The following is a 22,112-nucleotide window of genomic DNA, read 5'->3' as shown; positions in this document are numbered from 1 at the left end:
GAGACTATGGTTCATCTGGGAACTACTTTCTAGATCTAGCTCGGTGAGTACAACTCGTATGAGCTTGATATGGCTGTGGAGCCCAATTTTGAAGTACATTAGGCTTTTATAAATAGCGTTATTATATTCTTTCGTTGTTTGTTTTTTTATTTTTCTATCTCATTTGGGGCCACCAAATTCATTTTGCCTAAGGCCTCCAGTGATTTAAGGCCGGCCCTGATAACCGCTTGCTAGGGTATCACGACAAATACCACTGAAAACCATTGTGTTTAAAATCTATATTTCATTAATTGACGCACTACTTTAAAAAGCGCATTGAAGCGATGCTGACAGTGAGTGATCAGGTCCTTGAGCGTTAGAAATTACCGAGAAAGAGTTCACCCGTCTCCATAGGGGTAATTGTTAACGCTGGTCTACCCAGTCGTAAAATGGGGTCATTATCTTACTTTGAGTTGAAGGTGACAGTGAGGCAAATGTTCAAGTAATTACTTTGTTTTGATGACCAGCCGATTTGATGAGCCCAACTCCGAAATCTGCTGGTAATATATAGAGGCACTTTTGTGGTGGGAACTACTTTCTAGATCTAGCTCGGTGAGTACAGCTCGTATTAGCTTGATGACGTTGTGAATGGTTTAAATTGTAGCTTACTATTTAATATTTCATATTCCTATCTATAAATATCAATGTATTGAACCCGCTCAGTATTTCAAGTACTTTTGATTTAACAAAAGTTCGTATTGACAACTTTTTTTCATACAATTGTTTGTTAAATTATTAAAATAAAAATGGTATTTCTTATGAAAAAGGACGCGGTGGTTGAGTGGTTAAGCGCTTGGCTTAGAGCCTGGGGGTCCTGCGTTCGAATCTCGGTGAAAACTGGTAATGTGAATCCGGTACTTTTAAGGCGCCCCTGAGACCACCTAAATCTAATGGGTACCTGACTTTATTTGGGGAAAGTAGATGCGATTGGTCGTTGTGCTGGCCACATGACACCCTGCTCGTTAACCGTTGTCTGAAGAAACAGATGACCTTTACATCATCTACCCAATAGACCCCATGACCTGATATTGAAATTTCCTTATAAAAGAATTATTTTAGTTTTGGTTGTTATTGTAATAATAATCGTAACAATATTACATTTTATCTAGTCATGTATTCATGTATTGGTTCAAAATGTAAAATATAACGCAGATAAATGTTTAAAATTTACTTACAAGAATTTTGCATATTTTAACATTAGTTGTTGCCTTATCATTGTGCTTTCAGAGAGAACATATCAAACGTCATCGTTACGTCACATCACCATGGTAACAATGGTGAAACCTGTTGCCTGGATATGTTTCGGTCTAGGTAAGTGTCAAGCTTACGTGCCTGCTCCAGCTGTTGTGCTTTGTGAGAGGGGGTGACAAGCATTATTGTTTTGAGTGTCTTGTGGCCCGTTTTATGGGGTCTAGGGGATTGTATGCTGAGTCAACACTTGAACAAATTTAACACTTACAGGCATAACACTAAAATGCAGGCAATTAATACCTGCAAATACAGTTATTTACAATGGTTTATTGAAATAACTATGAAATTAAAATAGGTTTGGTATTCTGCAATGGGCAGTTAAATGTACATGAACGGGCATGCCTACTGATCATCATTGATTGGAAGTGCTCATAGAGATTGTCTTCTCTTTCCGTCTGCTTATCTCGGCAAGTTGCTTGTTGGGTCTCTAGCTTGTAGAGGGCTGCTCGACAGTGGTTGTCAGGCTCTAGGTACTGGGCAGTAGTTACTGGGCAGTGGCTCTGATCACTGGGCACGTGCAGTGGGTAGTGGCGGGCTCTTGGGCGCGGAGCCGTCGTTGTGGCACTAAGGTTCCTGTATAAAGGAGGCGACCTTGCGATCTATGGGGCAGATGATGTTTAGGTCATCTGTTTCTTTTGGCCAACGGTTAACGAGTAGTATCATGTGGCCAGCACAACGACCAACCGCCTTTACTTTTCCCCAACTGTTGTCGGGTACCCATTAGAGCTGGGTGGACTCATCGGTGCCCGTAGATACCGAAATTAAAAATCCCAATCTTCGCCAGGATTCGAACCCCAGACCCTGGTTTGGAAGCCAATCGCTTTACCGCTCTGCGCCTCCAAAACGGCTGAGATATTGTTGTAAACCTGTTGCCCCTGATTTTTTTATGCTGGATGACCTGAGTTAATGTGGTAGGAGACAGTGATTTTTTTTCTTCCGCATTGAGAGATTGAGTTTGAGTATTTTTGTTCGCGGATCATGCTGTTGAATTCCATTTGAAGCTTTGTGAAAGTATTTATTTTACTGGGTTGTGCACTCGTTGCAACTGGATTGTGCTTCTCTTCTTTAACCGTAGGCCACGGAAACATGTTGTAGGTACCTGACTTTAGTTGTGGAAAATAAAGGCGGTTGGTTCATCATCTGCCCTATAGACTACAAGGTCAGAAAGGGGAACTTTACTTACTTTTACTGTAATAATGCAGTGAGTACCGAGTCACATAGGTGTTACTGGCAACACTATTGCAGACTCCTTGGTCCACCAGGGAGGGCAAATTCCACCCACTGAACAGGCTGTAAGTTTTCATCAATCCCTGGCTATAATTAAAAAAAAACAGAAATGGAAAAGTGATTTGAGTGCTGGGACAAGTCCCAAAAAGCCCGTGGAGTCTGGGAGCGCATGAGGCGCCCTGACCGCACTTCCTCGTGGTGGAGGCTGTCCAGGCCTGAGCAAGCTATTATAGCACAGTGCAGGACTGGCCACTGTCCTGTTGGCTCATATGTCTCACAGCCATGGCCAAATTTCGATTCACGGTGCCCCCGCTGCGGGGAAGAAGAGGAAACCGTGCCTCATATTCTGACTGCCCCAGACTTGCTGATCTCCGCCTCAACAGGTCTGGGAAACCCAAAATTCTCGACCTGTATGGTGTCATTTATGCACTACGCAAGACAGCAGGGTTTCCGTCCAGGGCTTTTGCAAGAGAGGATTTGAGCCTCTCAAGCCCTCACTCTAATGGAGTTTGATGATGATGATGATGATGATGATGATGATGATGATGATGATGATGATGATGAAGATGAAGATGAAGATGAAGATGATGATGATGATGATGATGATGATGATGATGATGATGATGATGACGATGATGATGATGATGATGATGAAGATGATGATGATGATGACTTACTTTAACTTTTTAGACGTGTACGTTATAGATACTTCCTACTCTTGGGTTAACAAAACACACGATTTCACAGACATTACCAAAACATATTCCCCATTCACAAGTAGCCATTGCATGGGTTACCAACCCTTCATCAATAATCTCTACTTATTACTCACCAGGCACAGATTTTTTTTACATTCTTGTAGATCTCGACAAGATCCATACTTTCAATACTAAATGAATAAATATATTTCAGCGCTGCTTCACCTGTCGTCTGCTCAGGATCTAGCCGAAATAATCAGAACTGTAGCGGCCATCGATACAAAATTTACAAACTTACTTAGAAGTCTTAATAGGAGTGTGTCCAGTTGTTGCCAGGTAAGACCTTAACTATCACATAGTATGATGCCAGGTAAGACCTTAACTATCACATAGTATGATGCCAGGAAAGACCTTAACTATCACATAGTATGATGCCAGGTAAGACCGTAACTATCACATAGTATGATGCCAGGTAAGACCTTAACTATCACATAGTATGATGCCAGGAAAGACCTTAACTATCACATAGTATGATGCCAGGTAAGACCTTAACTATCACATAGTATGATGCCAGGTAAGACCTTAACTATCACATAGTATGATGCCAGGTAAGACCGTAACTATCACATAGTATGATGCCAGGTAAGACCTTAACTATCACATAGTATGATGCCAGGAAAGACCTTAACTATCACATAGTATGATGCCAGGTAAGACCTTAACTATCACATAGTATGATGCCAGGTAAGACCTTAACTATCACATAGTATGATGCCAGGAAAGACCTTAACTATCAAATAGTATGATGCCAGGTAAGACCTTAACTATCACATAGTATGATGCCAGGTAAGACCTTAACTATCACATAGTATGATGCCAGGTAAGACCTTAACTATCACATAGTATGATAAAATGTACATAGGCAACCTGTGATACGAGAATTGTAAACCGGATTGCCAATGTACACTTGATTCTAAGAGAAATCCTTAGCAAACCTTTAATTTGCATTTTTCAAAATTAAGTTGGATACTAATGTAATAGGGTGGATGCTTGTTGAGGCCACACCGGCCACCCCGATATCCACACGACCTTTTTCACCTAGATGGCGCCTTGTGTCCGCTCATAAAAAGGCAAAACAACGTGGTCACTGTCCATTCTACCTGCATCTCTTGTCACTGTAGTGACTGTACGTTACTTCAGGCTTCCATTGTGGTTCATTTCACACGTAGGGCTGAAGATCTTTAGTGTACAATTATCGGATCTAAATCGGCCTACGAGTTGCCTTCGTCATTTTAGTTGTAAAATGTTTGTAAAATGGTTGACATGTTTCGTATGTTCCTCAGAGTTGAAGATAGTTACTTCCGCAGGACGACGGCGGGCAGGGTTTGAACCCTGGACCATCGATAAATCTGAACGACAGTCCACCGCACAAACCGCACGACCAGGCAACCAGTTCTTCTGTTCCAAACCCACCACACTATAATCGTTTTTATTTTGTTGTTGTTGTTTTTAGAAGCGGCATCTTTTAATACGTAATATAATTTGTTTTCCACTGTAACATTTTATTGACTGTATTTAAATTTAGATTTTTTCAAAGAAATAAGGGGAGGAATGCGAAAAATTGAAGTTAAGAATTCAGTTACTTCCCATGAAATATAAAATGGAAAAAAAAAAAACGTTTTGCCCATAAGCATCAAGGTATCAAGTTACGCGTATTGACAGTTGTGTATTGACTTTTCTATTTGAGATTTCTTTAGAGTATAGACACAATAACTACAGCCACTTCAACTAGTTCTAATAAAGTCCTACATCTACATCCTTGATCATTTCAGTGTTCTAGCAGCAGTGGATGCAGTGCTGACAATGTCTACAGAAACGCTTGGAAACTAGCGTTCCGAGGTACAGCCGGAATAAGGAAATCGGTGCTCTCGGCTTACAAAGATGGTCAGGGAATTCCTGCAAGTGTGGAATACGGATGCAAACAGGTAAACTCGCAATCCGTTCATAACTTTAGCTGCAGCTTGTCGCCCTTTTGTTCAGTGGTTTTAATCTTGACTTGGCAGTGTTATTTCAGCAGAAGCAATCACCATGACTTTCGTTAAGGTGAAGGCGTGAAGGTTAGGGTGGGGAGAGGGGGGAGAATTTGAAAATACCCCGGCCCCAGCTTGAGGTGGGGCCCTAAATGACTGTTTTTTACATTAAATATTAAATATTACGCAAAATGCAGGGGCCCCGAAAGAGATCAAGCCCACCCTGACCCCAAAATGATGGCAAATTACTAGCTACGCCACTGAGGGCAAACAATTAAGAGCTTAATAAAAGGGATGGGAGTGGCAGGGTTTGAAACCGGGACGATAAATCCAAACGACAGTCCAGCGCGCAAACCACACGACCAGGCAGCCATTCAATGGGCTGCTTTGTTCTTTGTCACACAATTCCTCATTAGAGATCTTTTCTAGCAAGCTGTTTAGAGAATCTTCCTAAAGCAAGTATAGATAAATACCTGGATTGTTCTTTTTGGTGATTACAATTATTTATGTCCAGAGGTCTCATAAAATCTCAAAGTTCCTGGTCTCTGTCCTTATTGGGATAATCCTAAGTTACAAACTAAGAGCTCCCATATTTGACCACTGTGTACTGGTCATCCTATTGGAGCACGAGAGATTTACACACAAAGTTAGATAGATAGATGGATAGACAGACAGAGAGACAGACAGACAGATAGATAGATAGATAGATAGATAGATAGATAGATAGATAGATAGATAGATAGATAGATAGATGGACAGACAGACAGACAGATAGATAGATAGATAGATAGATAGATAGATAGATAGATAGATAGATAGATAGATAGATAGATAGATAGATAGATAGATAGATAGATAGATGGACAGATAGACAGACAGACAGACCGACAGACCGACAGACAGAAAGATAGATAGATAGATAGATAAATAGATAGATAGATAGACAGATAGATAGACAAACAGACAGACAGACAGATAGATAGATAGATAGATAGATAGATAGATAGATAGATAGATAGATAGATAGAGAGAGAGAGAGAGAGAGAGAGAGATAGATGGATAGACAGACAGACAGACAGACAGATAGATAGATAGATAGATAGATAGATAGATAGATAGATAGATAGATAGATAGATAGATGGATAGACAGACAGACAGACAGATAGATAGATAGATAGATAGATAGATAGATAGATAGATAGATAGATAGATAGATAGATAGATAGACAGACAGACACAGATAGATAGATAGATAGATAGATAGATAGATAGATAGATAGATAGATAGATAGATAGATAGATAGACAGACAGACAGACAGACAGACACAGATAGATAGACAGACAGATAGATAGATAGATAGATAGATAGATAGATAGATAGATAGATAGATAGATAGATAGATGGATAGATAGATGGATAGATAGATAGATAGATAGATAGATAGATAGATAGATAGATAGATAGATAGATAAGATAGATAGATAGATAGATAGACAGACGAATATTTAAAAGTTTCAAAGGAAAAATTCTAAATGTCTGTTCTTCAGGTTGGTCAAAATTTACCCTGCGCCAACCACTACAGAAACAACGCCATCTTGGACAACTGGAAAGACATCTCTCAAGTGGCGCTGGTGCTCTACAAAGATAATGTCAAAGTAAAACAAGTCATCTTTGACGGTGCCGGCTCTAACTATATGAACTGGCTGACCAAGGCAAGAGTCCTCGACTCGTCGTGGAGTGACATGAAATCCCAAATCGGAAATATATTCAGCATTGAAGGCGATATCAGACCAGAACTTAGAAGAGTCTTCTTGCTTAACAGTGTCTACGGCGGTTGTCCAAACGATGTCGGCTGGTTCGTGGCTATTGATAAGGAATCTGACGGCTGTGGTTGGGCAAATAACCCAGCCTTTCCCGTCTTTAAATACGCCAGGACTGAAGATAGACAAAACTGGAACAGTGCCAATATTGGAAATGCTGATTATTTCGCGATATTTGTCCGGGGCTACAATCTTCCCTAATTGATTTGTTTCTGATTTGTTTATTTGTTTTATCTAGTCACACGCTTCTATATTTTAATAAAGAATAATTCAAATTCCTGTTTAATTTTTTGAAAGCTTGTGTATTTCGTATTTTCTTATCATCTTATAACATCAAATGGTATTGTTTAGTCTTTCGAATGTCCACAATCTTGGCGTTCCTGATTATTTAACCCTACCCTAGCCCGTAGCTTTGTTCCAGGGCTATATATTGTTTATTTAGACTGGAATTCCTTCCATTTTTTTTTTTCATTTCCAATAAAACGTCCCGCGTTTTAACAACCCCCTCTAGCAAACTTTTTAGCTAATGAGTTCTAGTAGTTTTAACGTTGAATTAGAATGGCTCACGTTTTCCTTTCCTTCTCTCTTCACTCCTTCTCTCTCTCATCTCTCTCTCTCTCTCTCTCATCTCTTTTTCCCTCTCATCTCTCTCCTTCTCATCTCTCTCTCATCTCTCTCTCTCATCTCTCTCTCTCATCTCTCTCGTTTCCTCTCATCTCTCTCTCATCTTTCTCCTTCTCATCTCTCTCTCTCATCTCTCTCTCTCATCTCTTTCCCTCTCATCTCTCTCTCATCTCTCTCTTTCCCTCTCATCTCTCTTTTTCCCTCTCATCTCTCTCTCATCTCTCTCTCATCTCTCTCTTTCCCTCTCATCTCTCTCTTTCCCTCTCATCTCTCTCTTTCCCTCTCATCTCTCTCTTTCCCTCTCATCTCTCTCATCTCTCTCTCATCTCTCTCTTTCCCTCTCATCTCATCTCTTTCCCTCTCATCTCTCTCTCATCTCTCTCTCATCTCTCTCTCTCTCTCATCTCTTTTTCCCTCTCATCTCTCTCCTTCTCATCTCTCTCTCATCTCTCTCTCATCTCTCTCTTTTCCTCTCATCTCTCTCTCATCTTTCTCCTTCTCATCTCTCTCTCTCATCTCTCTCTCTCATCTCTTTCCCTCTCATCTCTCTCTCATCTCTCTCTTTCCCTCTCATCTCTCTCTCTTTCCCTCTCATCTCTCTCTAATCTCTCTCTCTCTCATCTCTCTCTTTCCCTCTCATCTCTCACTTTCCCTCTCATCTCTCTCTTTCCCTCTCATCTCTCTCTCATCTCTCTCTTTCCCTCTCATCTCTCTCTCTTTCCCTCTCATCTCTCTCTCATCTCTCTCTTTCCCTCTCATCTCTCTCTCTTTCCCTCTCATCTTTCTCTTTCCCTCTCATCTCTCTCTCTCATCTATCTCTTTCCCTCTCATCTCTCTCTCATCTCTCTCTTTCCCTCTCATCTCTCTCTTTCCCTCTCATCTCTCTCTTTCCCTCTCATCTCTCTCTCATCTCTCTCTTTCCCTCTCATCTCTCTCTCTTTCCCTCTCATCTCTCTCTCATCTCTCTCTTTCCCTCTCATCTCTCTCTCTTTCCCTCTCATCTTTCTCTTTCCCTCTCATCTCTCTCTCTCATCTATCTCTTTCCCTCTCATCTCTCTCTCATCTCTCTCTTTCCCTCTCATCTCTCTCTCTCATCTATCTCTTTCCCTCTCATCTCTCTCTCATCTCTCTCTTTCCCTCTCATCTCTCTTTCCCTCTCATCTCTCTCTTTCCCTCTCATCTCTCTCTTTCCCTCTCATCTCTCTCTCATCTTTCTCTTTCCCTCTCATCTCTCTCTTTCCCTCTCATCTCTCTCTTTCCCTCTCATCTCTCTCTCATCTCTCTCTCTCTCATCTCTCTCTTTCCCTCTCATCTCTCTCTTTCCCTCTCATCTCTCTCTCTCTCATCTCTCTCTTTCCCTCTCATCTCTCTCTCTCATTTCTCTATTTCCCTCTCATCTCTCTCTCAACCTCTCATCTCTCTCTCCCTCTCTTTCTCTGAAACCCCTTCCTTTTTTACATTCGCCCACATAGACATTGGACGCCCCTCTAACACTTGATATCGGGCCCTTAAATTCTAGTATCACTCTTCAAACCCTCCACTCTCTCCACAACAAAAAAGTTAGTCATACTTTACTTTGTCTTCCTAATTCAATATCGAATTATTTAAAAGGCTCTTTTTTTTTTTGCTCATCGGCCTCTCCCCCCCCCCCCCCACCCAACCCGATAAAATTATCAATTCGGTTTTTTGTCAGATAACTTTTTAAAATGTCCATAATCGTGAGCTATGCACCAACGAAGTATTCAATGCAATTTGTTTGTATAACTTTGTGCACACACATTTAGGCAGCTATTTCCTAATTAGGGAATGCTTTAAAAAAAAAACAACGAAAGCCTTTTTTTTTTTTTTTTGCTATTAAATTTTTGTATGATAAATATAGACTGCGGCTATTTTGGGGAAATATCGAAAATTAAATATATTGTGACGTCGTAAAGAGCTATTGGTCAAAACTGCCTACAGGTAGCAACGTCGCAGGTCAGTGTTCAGGCCTTCTTTATCGATTCGTCTCGTTTACACACAAACTTACCCGCACAAAAAAAAACACTAAATTGACCAGTGACTCGGAGATACATTAATGGACGCACACAGAAGGTGTTTTTTTTTATAAATATTTTTAATGTTTTTCTTGTTACTTCTGGATCTGGCACCGGGAAAGTTTTCTTTGGTCCATTTTGTCAATGCCTCTTCTCAGTGCCGGATTTAAGCCAGTAAGGAGGCGTTGTTGCTGTTGTTGTGATGGATGATTCAGTCATTGAATACCTTCCACATTTATAGTTACCTATAAAACGACTCCCTGTGCCAGAGGCGCCTTTTTTGTTTAGCGCTCTATTAAGTGTTAAGTCGAGTAATCTTTTTGGGTAGAAAAAGGGCTAACAAAAGGCACAAACAGGATTCAGGAAATAGGTATGTAAACAAGAAAATCATCTAGATCATATTTAAGGGGGATAACCACATCAGTAGAGGGGGATAACACCAGTGAAACATTTATGGAATTGGAGGCTTTTATTACTGAAACAAATTATACAGATAAGATAAGATAAGATAATTTTTATTGGTCCAATCAAACGGAAATTCAGTTTAACTACAATTTGACCACCTCAGCCTATTAATATATCCTATAAATAACATATAATAATGACTATACTTCCTTTTCCAATATGTGTGAATCCTAAATATAAAGTTGTTTGTGGGGACTATTAGGGATAGTGATATGGGTGAGGGAGTGTATTTACGTGACCCTGGGGGGGTGATGCGGGACCAAATAATTGTATTCGTTTGAACGCTCTTTTAGTACTAAAGAGACAGAGATGGCAAAAGTGGCTATTCGTTTGGTATGTGGTCGCTGCTAGGCGATGGCGCTCAGTCGGGGGTCAGTGGTTTAGAGTTCTCGTCTGGGCCTGCCTGTTTCTTTACCTTCTCTTAATAACCTCAGTAGAGGTGGGGTGAATATGTACTAGTATAGAAAAATGGTGCGCATAATAATGAAGTGGAAGCAAGTTAGAACGTTGTTCAGCTGGCTTAAGTGTGTTGTATCAGACAGACAGACAAGAGCTGATATAAGCTTTGAATTAAAGCTCAACCAAGGTCTGGTTCACACTACCCACTGTTCTCCTTTCTGTTTTCATAACCAGAGGTTTCCAGCGAGACGCCAACTTGAGGCCACTGGGAGCTGGAATGGACCTCATTCACCAATCGTAAACGAACAACATTTAGCTACGTGGTGCTTTATCTCTTCTATACAATTTACGATCTCATGTTTAATTCATGATGGTTGTCACGTGACAGTTTTGTTTTCATTGTTTTATCAATCAGATCACGTGACTAAATGATGTTTGTTTACGATTGGTGAATGAGGGTCCATTACCTCGGAGTCATTGGACCAGTTGTCTGTGCTGCCTTTAGGCGCTCAGTAAACACAACTCTGCGCGAGTCGGGTGTCGAACCTCGAGCCCCTTCTAGGTAGCCAAGCCAGGCTAAGTTCAAGCGCACTTGGCCTCTCGACCACGCTTCCCACAATATCACGAATATAGATTTTTGGACGTACAAACAGACAGACCACTCAAAACTAATAGCGGCTTCTCCTATTTCAAGGGCCTCTGCAAAGAATGAAAAACTTGAAAATGGATACAATAATTTTTATTTCCAAAACTCAAATACGAATGACGTAGGTTGAGGCTATGTGGGACACTTGAAACCTTTTTTTTTTATTTATTGATCAAATTACTCTAAACTTTATATGTATAATCCCTATGAATAACCATTTTAAAAAAATGTGGTTAAAATTGTTTGCTTATAATGGTTGTCATGGAAACGGCCGCCATATTGGATTTTTGTTTATCGTTTTTAAATCACTAAGGCTCTAAAACTATTTAAGCTATTGCCAAACAAAAATGTACAATGTGTAAATCAATCATAGCAGAACATTTTCTAGCATTTAGTTTCTAAATATAGTAAAACCGTTTTTATAATTTTTTTTCTAACCTTGCCATAGAAAAACATAAATTTTTTTTTTCATTTTTCAAGTATTTTATTGCAATTAAGACAAAATAATAATTCAAACTTAGAAAATGTAAGCAAGAAGTTGTACGTGGTGTAAGTAATAAGCAGGGCAAGTTTGATGGAATTCTATGCAGAATTAGTGAAGGAGGAGTAAAAATATGAATAAAAATAGTATTTTGAGAAAATCGATAAAAACGAAACAAAATTGGAAAAGAGACAGCTGTAGATACCTTACAAAAAAAAAAATATAAAAAAAATAAGTAATTATTCGCCAATCATGAAAATGATATTTTTATGTCCAGAAATGGTTGGGCTTTTTAAATTAGGTTAAAACTGAAAATCGAAATTTAAATTTAGTGTCCCACATAGCCTTAAGGGAGATTAAAATTTCGTACAAAGATCGCAAAGTAATCGGCGGTTGAGATATTAACGCTATTGTAATTTTCCCTTTCATTGGACATGGAGTATAAGAACATTGGAAAATCTGGGTTTTTCGCCCAATTACAGCCGTCAGTTTCCATGTCAACAGCCACGAACCAGCCGACATCGTTTGGACAACCACCGTAGACACTGTTGAGCAAGAAGACTCTTTTAAGATCTGGTCTGATATTTCCATCGATGCTGAAAATATTGGACACTTGGGTTTTCATGTCACTCCATGACGAGTCGAGGACTCTTGCCTTGGTCAGCCAGTTCATATAGTTAGAGCCGGCACCGTCAAAGATGACTTGTTTTACTTTGACATTATCTTTGAAGAGCACCAGTGCTACTTGAGAGATGTCTGTCCAGTTGTCCAAGATGGCGTTGTTTCTGTAGTGGTTGGCGCAGGGCAAACTTTGACCAACCTGAAATAGAAGTAGTTAATATTGTGAAACCAGTCTTCACCTGGGATTCGAACCCGGGATCCTTCCGTTCGGAAGCCAAGAGCTTATCTTCTTATCTTATATAATACAGACGTTACGTCAAAAAAGAAGATGATTACGTCCTACGCTTGATGCATTTAGTCTTGCATATTAACCAATGACCGAAATTCTGCCAAGTCATTGGTTTTCCTGGCTAGCTCAGGCAAACCATTCCATGCTCTAATAGCACTAAGGAAAAAGGAGCATTTGTACAAATTTGTCCTAGCATATGGAACGATGATTATGCCTTCATCTTTGTCTTTCTGAGTATTTTATTAGGTTTTGTATTTGTATTTCAAAATTTCTTCTTCTTCTTTTGACTTCTTAATGTGCCTCTATTTGTAAGACAAATTTCCTTACGGATAATAAAGATTATTATTATTATTATTATTATTATTATTATTTGCATAATAAATAAATCATATATATATATATATATATATATATATATATATATATATATATATATATATATATATATATATATATATATATATATATATATATATATATATATTGTTATAACCCTATTCGCGACGCAAAAGGGTTAACTGTGTGTGATCAGCTGACATATGTGACACAGGCCAGTAATACAGTTTAGCGTGCTATATTGAAAGGCAAGGGACAGTACTGGCATGAACTTTGCACGTGAATAGCGCCCGTGTTATGGTCGTCTGATCATAAGCCTGCGCAGACCAGACACAGTGTGTAGGAAAGCGGCAGTTCAAGACCGGAGAGCGTTGAGACCGAGACTGTTAATCAGCCATGAAGTCGGTCCTGGTGCAGTCCTCCAGTGAAACGTACGAGTCCAGGAAGAGACAGTAGAGTTATGAGTTTAGTACAGTGGTATACAGTCTAACGTTGTAGCAGTTGATTGTGTTGCCAAATTGTGTCGTATAGGCTGTTTGATTTGACCATTATTAAAGTACCAGATTATTTGGAGCCTTGTTGTCAAGGTGTTGATGTGTTGTGTTGTGTTTTAGCAGTGTTTACCGAAGGCCAGAATAGGAGATATCGTAACAATATATATATATATATATATATATATATATATATATATATATATATACATATATATACGAATATATAATACGAAAAATGGCCACCGCTAAAGCAAAAGCCACCATAACCTGCGTTATTTGTGGACGCGGGTTTCTCTCCAAATAGGGCTCCACAGCCACATGAGGAAGTGTGCTCTGAGATGAACTATAGTCGTTCTACGACTGAAGGAAGCTAATAAATATATATATAGAGAGAGAGAGAGAGTGAAAGAGAGAGAGAGAGTGACAGAGAGAGAGACAGACAGAGAGAGAGACAGAGAGAGTGAAAGAGAGAGAGAGAGACAGACAGAGAGGAGACAGAGAGAGAAAGAGAGAGAGAGACAGGGAGAGAGAGAAAGAGACAAGAGTCAGAGAGAGACAGAAAGAGAGAGAGAAAGAGACAAGAGTCAGAAGGAGACAGAGAGAGAGACAAGAGTCAGAGAGAGACAGAGAGAAGGTCACCTCCGAACTTGAGGGTGTTCCACTGTTTGAAAGGCAACTCTACTCTCAAAGCAATGCGTGACTAGATGTATGACTAGATGCATGACTAGATGTATGACTAGATGTATGACTAGATGCATGACTAGATGTATGACTAGATGCATGACTAGATGTATGACTAGATGTATGACTAGATGCATGACTAGATGTATGACTAGATGCATGACTAGATGCATGACTAAATGTATGACTAGATGTATGACTAGATGCATGACTAGATGTATGACTAGATGCATGACTAGATGTATGACTAGATGTATGACTAGATGTATGACTAGATGCATGACTAGATGTATGACTAGATGCATGACTAGATGTATGACTAGATGTATGACTAGATGCATGACTAGATGTATGACTAGATGCATGACTAGATGTATGACTAGATGCATGATTAGATGTATGACTAGATGCATGACTAGATGTATGACTAGATGCATGATTAGATGTATGACTAGATGCATGACTAGATCTATGACTAGATGTATGACTAGATGCATGACTAGATGTATGACTAGATGTATGACTAGATGCATGACTAGATGTATGACTAGATGTATGACTAGATGTATGACTAGATGTATGACTAGATGCATGATTAGATGTATGACTAGATGTATGACTAGATGTATGACTAGATGCATTATTAGATGCATGATTAGATGTATGACTAGATGCATGACTAGATGCATGACTAGATGCATGATTAGATGTATGACTAGATGCATGACTAGATGCATGACTAGATGCATGATTAGATGTATGACTAGATGCATGACTAGATGTATGACTAGATGCATGACTAGATGTATGACTAGATGCATGACTAGATGTATGACTAGATGCATGACTAGATGCATGACTAGATGCATGACTAGATGTATGACTAGATGCATGATTAGATGTATGACTAGATGCATGATTAGATGTATGACTAGATGCATGACTAGATGTATGACTAGATGCATGACTAGATGTATGACTAGATGCATGACTAGATGCATGACTAGATGTATGACTAGATGTATGACTAGATGTATGACTAGATGCATGACTAGATACATGACTAGATGCATGACTAGATGTATGACTAGATGCATGATTAGATGTATGACTAGATGCATGACTAGATGTATGACTAGATGTATGACTAGATGCATGACTAGATGTATGACTAGATGCATGACTAGATGTATGACTAGATGCATGACTAGATGCATGACTAGATGCATGACTAGATGTATGACTAGATGTATGACTAGATGCATGACTAGATGCATGACTAGATGCATGATTAGATGTATGACTAGATGCATGATTAGATGTATGACTAGATGCATGATTAGATGCATGACTAGATGCATGACTAGATGTATGACTAGATGTATGACTAGATGTATGACTAGATGCATGACTAGATGTATGACTAGATGTATGACTAGATGTATGACTAGATGCATGACTAGATACATGACTAGATGCATGACTAGATGTATGACTAGATGCATGATTAGATGTATGACTAGATGCATGACTAGATGTATGACTCGATGTATGACTAGATGCATGACTAGATGTATGACTAGATGCATGACTAGATGTATGACTAGATGCATGACTAGATGCATGACTAGATGCATGACTAGAAGTATATCTTCCATTTCTATGTCAATAATTGATGCATTTTGTTATGTTTTGTTTCAGCATCTATTGACAGTAAAAATGTATTTTTATATTCAAGTCTTTGTGATACTTTGTTGTTGAATTATAATTTCCTTTGTTTTGCTCATTATGGCATAGAAACTAACACTCCGATCAGTTTATTCAAGGCATTAAAAAGAAATTTACTCGCCTGCTTGCATCCGCTTTCTACAACTTCGGGAATGCCTAGCCCTAGCTTGTACGCGTCATACACAGATTTTTTAATTCCTGATGTTCCGCGAAATGCTAGAGTCCAATCCTTGTGGAGATTTTCATCTGGACACTGGAATCAAAAGGAAAACGACCATTCAAAAGTGTGACCTTAAAAAAAAGAAGTATAATAAAGTAAAATCATAATAATAATAATAAGGCGTGTCTTCGAGTGCAAAAATTAACGAGGATTGCAGTGTTTCCCGTGTTTACACAGCCCTAGCTGTGACCTACATATTTTGCCACATCTAGCACAGGCATAACCATTGTCCGCCGGCGGTCGATAAAGATTTTCTTTTCGTCGTCTGCGTCTGTCCTCGGCAAGGGATTTTCTTTTGGTCTCAAATGTGTAATCCCGCGGCCTTAGTTAAAGTATAGATCTATATGTTAAGACTTGTCTTCGAGTCCGAAGATAAATGAGGAATGCAATATTTTCCGTGGCTACGCAATCCCAGCTCTGACCTACATTTTTTGCCACATCTAGCACAGGCATAACCATTGTCCGCCGGTGATCGATTTAGATTTTCTTTTCGCCATCTGCGCCTGTCCTCGGCAGCGGATTTATTTTCTTTTGGTCTAGAGGCCGCATACAACCAGGTGCTCTCTTCTATGTCAGCTAAGGCAAGTTAGCGCCTAAGCTGGTCTTTATAGCGTTTTCGTGGGGCCACCTCTGTTACGTCGACCACCTTATAGCTCACCAAAAATGACTGCCTTTGGCATACGTTCGTCTCCCATACGGGATACGTGCCCTGCCCAGCGTAACTGTCGGACCATAAGAAGTCCCTCTATACTGTCTATAACGGCGTTCGCAAGGACATCGCTGTTTGTAGTGCGGTCAAGGAGTGCAATCACCATCAGATATTGTTGTCTTTACAGACTCCCAATCCACTATGCAAGCACGTAACAGCAGCACCTCAAACAGCCCAAGAGAGTTGACAACACTCATTGTGATAATCCATCAGATGATATCAAAATTAAATATCAATATCACACTACGGTGGATTCCTGGACATATTGACATCATGGGAAATGAAAAGGCAGATAAGCTATCAAAGGCAGGTTCATCTATGGAACAACCAGATAGACCTGTTAACTACCTCACCCTAAGGTCAATGTTAGTCAACAATCACAAAGAGGAGTGTAGAAAGAATGTAATTCTTGATTAAGTTTAAAACGATCAATAGCCATCGTCACTCTTACCTGCCTCAGCTCTTGAACAACATACTTTAAACTTGTGATGGTCTCTGCAAGGAACTCCATCTTGTCTTGAAGACTGTAAGGTGTCTCGTGATTAGGCCTTTTAATTGACATATCCGTTAGGCTCTCAAATTCGTCATTCCTATAACTCACCTCACACAGAAAGGAGCCTCGGAAACAAATGAGCGAGTTATGAATAGCCAGCTGGACTCTAGCCATAGAGCGGTTAAAGGACTTCTCTGTTAAGGATATCTCAGAAGCCATGACCTGTTTCCCACATTTTGCGAAGATCGTGGCCAATTTAGATGCGTTTTGACCAATATTGATCAAGTTAAACTTCTCTACGTATAGCTCGCCAGTGCTAAGCGCTTTTTCACAGGTAAGCAAACCGCAAGTGAAATTGTTTAAGAACCCTGGCTGCTGTGTATCGTATGTCAGTAAAACATCTGGAATGAAAGACCAAAACTTCGGCAAAATTAGCAATAAAACAAGCAAAATAATAAAAAAATTCTTTAAAACAAAACATAAAAAAAACTTATCTAAGGGGAAGAACTCTATCAATAATCTGGAAGTTATTCCCTTATTCGATATCAAACGACATAATTACTAATAATTAGTTGAATAATTGGTAATTTTTTTTATTCATGTATGTTTTGTTAGGTACAATAAATAATTGTTTAAAGTATCAACTTGATCGGAGAATGCGTGAGGTAGAAATAGCGTTAACACTTATTTAAGGGACTAAACCCAACAAATTTAGTCATATATGTAAATACTGAAGTATTCGTTTCCCTTTTGGCTATTAAACAAGATAATGAATTAACAGTATTTGTTGGACTAATTACTTTTTTTTTAATTGATTCATGTCTTGTCTATGTCAATGAATAATTGTTTGGGAGAGATAACCTGCACACATTTTACCAGACAGACAGACAGAGTGAATTGATACAAGCGTTGTAAAAAAAAAAAAGACAGCGAATAAAAAAGATTAGAAAGTGATAGCTGTCGTGTAAAATCGTAACATCACCTATGGCAACCGTAAAATACTACTATCAAATAGCTTCTATTATTTTCAAAAAAAAATGAAAAAAAAAATGTCACGAAACTATTAGATATATACATGTGAATCAAACTTCTCTTGGTAAATTTTTATAATGTACTTTTACAACATGCAGAGAATGTCTTGTTTTGTTTTTACAAAGCTTATATCAACTCACTCTGTCTGTCTGTCTGTCTGTCTGGTAAAAACACAATTACGTCTTTTACCTGACAATACAAGAATCAATTTTAAAAATTAACCAATTACTTTATTAACTGTTGGTAATTAATCATTTAGTTTTGGTATCTCGAACAATGGAAAGAAAGTGTACTTGACTGAAGTGGTGGTATAAGCTGAATTAGTCCGCTTTATGTCGACACTCTAAATCGAAACAAACAATATACAACTATATAATCAAAAGTGCCTCACTGGCAGAGTGGCCTCGATTTAAAATTTAGATCGTTTACCTTCAACCCCCCCCCCCCCTTTTTTTTTTTTTTGGTAAATGCTTCTAAAACCCATATTGCGGTAAAATCCACCCAGATATCTCTTTTATTGAGAAAGCTAAAAGTATGAAATTGCGCTAAACAAAAACAATTGGTAAAAAAAACACATTTCTAATGGTAGAGATTTACTGTTGTTAGTCTAGAACTCTAGATCTATTACAAATTTAATGACATGTCTGCTCCAAACTAATTGATACGATTACGTTTAATAGAATACAAGACACAAACACTCTTTTGTTCCCCTGGCAATCAAATCATTAAATAAGAACAATCTGGTATAAACTTTGTCACATGTAAATTATGAGTGAGTCTGGTGTGAATGTACACTTTGGTTTCTTATAGTTATAATGTTTTTTGTTTGGTGTAATGCACAAATTGTAAGACAACTTTCCTTACGGATAATAAAGATTATTATTATTATTATGTTAGAAATGAACGAGTAGTCATTCTCTGGCGCTGCCAGGGTCGAGTTTCGCTAAAGAGAAACAAAATTCATCGTAGTCCCTTTAACAGTTTCCACTGAGGAATTTTCTGGTGATGTGGCAGGTCTGCAGTAGTACCGCCCTCTGACAGGCAGCGAAGATGTTCCTAGGAATGTTAAGGGCCTTGAAGGTGTCTGTGAGGTCAGTTGTTATTATCCCCTCGGTTGATATAACAATGGGGTATATTGTTATTTTGGACAATTTCCATAAACGCTCTCCAAGCCTAGGTTCCCATATTTTCTTTGTTTTTCTATCTCAGTTTTTCTTAAATTATGAGAGTGGTAAGGCGATATCGATAATGGTAGCGGTTTTTCCTTTTTATCGATTATTATTATTATTATTAAAGTATTTTTTTTATTTTTCTTGTTAAAGTAAACATCTAGAAGAAATAGAAACTTACTTGAGTTTGTCAATGCAACTAGCAACATGAAGAAAGCAAAGCTTAATCGTAGCTGCGACATTGTCACTCGACTAGCGCCAGACGTCCTTGTAGTCAACTGTTTACAAACACCAGGTCTGTAGTTCCTTATATCATATTACAGAGCAACAGTTCAACACGCAGTAGAAATGTTTTTCAATGTAGGTTGTGGCAAACCTTTAGCAAAACATTGTGACTTAGCAAGGAATGTGATAACCCAACGTTCCTCAAACTGCGGGGCGCCACCTCCTAACAACGAGACACGTCATCATAAACGGTTCAAAAAAAAGGGGTGGAAACAGTAATTAATCTTTAAGATAATTTTTTTTCATTTACATAGTCCCCGTAAATGTGCATGTGAATATGAAACATGTAAAATGAATTGATTAACAATGTATTAAAAATGTTGTTCTTTTTTCCTCAGAACAACGCTGGCAGAAGAAAAACGCCAGAGAAGAAAAGCAAGGCAAACGACACTAGCTCCAGCTGGAATAACCTGCCCAGTGTGCGGCCGAACATTCCGGGCTCACATAGGTCTCACCAGCCACATGAGGAGGCATAAAGCCCCAGTGCAAAGCCCTCAGCCCCCTGGATGACAAAGTGGTCGTCATCGAACCACGATGGACGAACTATATATATATATATATATATATATATACATATATATATATATATAATGTATTAAAAATGTAACTATATTAAGGAGGAAGCTCTAAGTGTGACCATTTAAAATGTTTCCCCTTTTCCACCGATGGGACTGCGACAATAACGCATTTTGACAGTAAACATTTTGACAAAACCATTTCAAAAGAGCTCCAATCACGTGATTTTTCTAGACTTTCAGATGTCAAGGTCGAATATTTTTTTTGTCGTACATCGCTAAGTCACTGATTTCTGAGTGGCAAAGAAAAATGTCCGCGCCAAGACGTCAACAGGATAATAATTTGACTACGCACACGCCCTGACGTACGTGCGCTGTAAGTACCCACAATATTCCTGGCAGAATTGTATCGGCCAGTGCTGCCCTCTTCTTCTTTCTTACACTTAATTTGACCTGCCAATTTGGTTTTTCATCTTTTTAAAAAAAAAAGCGCTCCCTCTAGAAGCCAGGAGAACAGATTACTTAGTTCCTGGTTGAAAAACAAAAAAATACTAAAACTTTAATCTCATTGATCCCACCCATTTTCACTTTAACCCATTACATGCGCTCTTCTTGCTATGAAAAGAAAAAAGTGACGTGTCGACGCCAGGTGAATTAATGTCTCAAGCTCAGAACGCACACAAAAAACGTTGGTGACAACCATAAGGATTTTCCTGATTATGTGTTGATCAGCGGTTCTCAACCTTTTTAGTTTCCGTGACCTCTTTTTTTTTTTTTTTTTTTTGCAATCGCTGACTACGCGGCGACCCCTAAAGGTAAATGTTCATTTGGGTTGGGGTTTTTTTTTGCTTATAAAATTGTAATCAAAATTTAAATTTCTTATAGAAATGGCCAACGCTTTCAGACCTTTCAATATATAGGGCAGATGATGTAAAGGTCATCGGTTTCTATGACGGTTAACAAGGGTGTGATGTTGCCAGCACAACTGCAAAACGCTTACTTTACCCAATGTCAGGTACTCATTAGAGTCTCAGCAATCGGTACAGAAGGCCTCAACACTGACCTGCTACGTCGTAACGAGCTATTGGTCTAAACTGCCCACACGTTGCGGCCAAAATGCCCTAGAGCCCCGAAATTAACTCTTTCTCTCCGTAACTATTTACCACATTCTGGTGGAATCAACGCTGGTATCGTCAGTTAGGAGAGAAAGAGTTAAAATCCCAGTCTTCGCTTAGATTCGAATCCGGTATCCATCGGTTCGAAAGCTAAGCGTTGTATCCCTCTGCCGCTGTGTCCCCTCCCGTTATTACCATTTGCAAACCTGAACAAAAATCGAGTGTCGTGACATTTTATTAAAACGAAAAAAAAATCATTACTACATTAAATGTAACTTTAAGACGTATTTTTAATGGCGGTATATGGAGAGGTCTTTCTGTAAATGGCGGTACTTACAAGGCGAGGTCTTTCTGTAAATGGCGGTACATACATGGAGAGGTCTTTCTGTAAATGGCGGTACATACATGGAGAGGTCTTTCTGTAAATGGCGGTACATACATGGCGAGGTCTTTTTGTAAATGGAGAACATACATGATGAGGTCTTTCTGTAAATGGCGGTACTTACATGGCGAGGTTTTTCTGTAAATGGCGGTATATACATGGCGAGGTCTTTCTGTAAATGGCGGTACATACATGGCGAGGTCTTTTTGTAAATGTCGGTACATACATGGAGAGGTCTTTCTGTAAATGGCGGTACATACAAGGAAAGGTCTTACTGTAAATGGCGAACATACATGGAGAGGTCTTCCTGTAAATGGAATTACTTTT

At 39.0% G+C, this 22,112-nt stretch overlaps 2 protein-coding genes across 2 annotated transcripts; one reads left to right on the top strand and one right to left on the bottom strand.

The window, feature by feature from the left end:
• The first annotated feature begins 511 nt into the window (after positions 1 to 511).
• LOC106074475 (uncharacterized) lies at positions 512 to 7,345 on the top strand. Its single transcript, XM_056033411.1, has 5 exons — positions 512 to 591; positions 1,267 to 1,350; positions 3,430 to 3,551; positions 5,048 to 5,200; positions 6,796 to 7,345. Exons 2-5 carry the CDS (start codon positions 1,305 to 1,307, stop codon positions 7,267 to 7,269), a joined length of 795 nt encoding a protein of 264 aa, XP_055889386.1. The 5' UTR covers positions 512 to 591; positions 1,267 to 1,304; the 3' UTR covers positions 7,270 to 7,345.
• Positions 7,346 to 11,940: 4,595 nt separating this feature from the next.
• Positions 11,941 to 19,829, bottom strand: LOC106073842 (uncharacterized). Its single transcript, XM_056033404.1, has 4 exons — positions 19,670 to 19,829; positions 17,246 to 17,688; positions 15,987 to 16,118; positions 11,941 to 12,536 (listed from the first exon to the last, which is right to left on the bottom strand). The coding sequence occupies exons 1-4, from the start codon at positions 19,728 to 19,730 to the stop codon at positions 12,063 to 12,065; spliced, it is 1,110 nt and encodes a 369-aa protein (XP_055889379.1). The 5' UTR covers positions 19,731 to 19,829; the 3' UTR covers positions 11,941 to 12,062.
• Positions 19,830 to 22,112: the final 2,283 nt, after the last annotated feature.

This window comes from Biomphalaria glabrata, chromosome 6 (genome assembly GCF_947242115.1).
Source record: "Biomphalaria glabrata chromosome 6, xgBioGlab47.1, whole genome shotgun sequence".
Taxonomy (NCBI): domain Eukaryota; kingdom Metazoa; phylum Mollusca; class Gastropoda; family Planorbidae; genus Biomphalaria; species Biomphalaria glabrata.
Note: the sequence above shows the minus strand (reverse complement) of the source record. Positions and strands in the feature narration are given on the sequence as shown.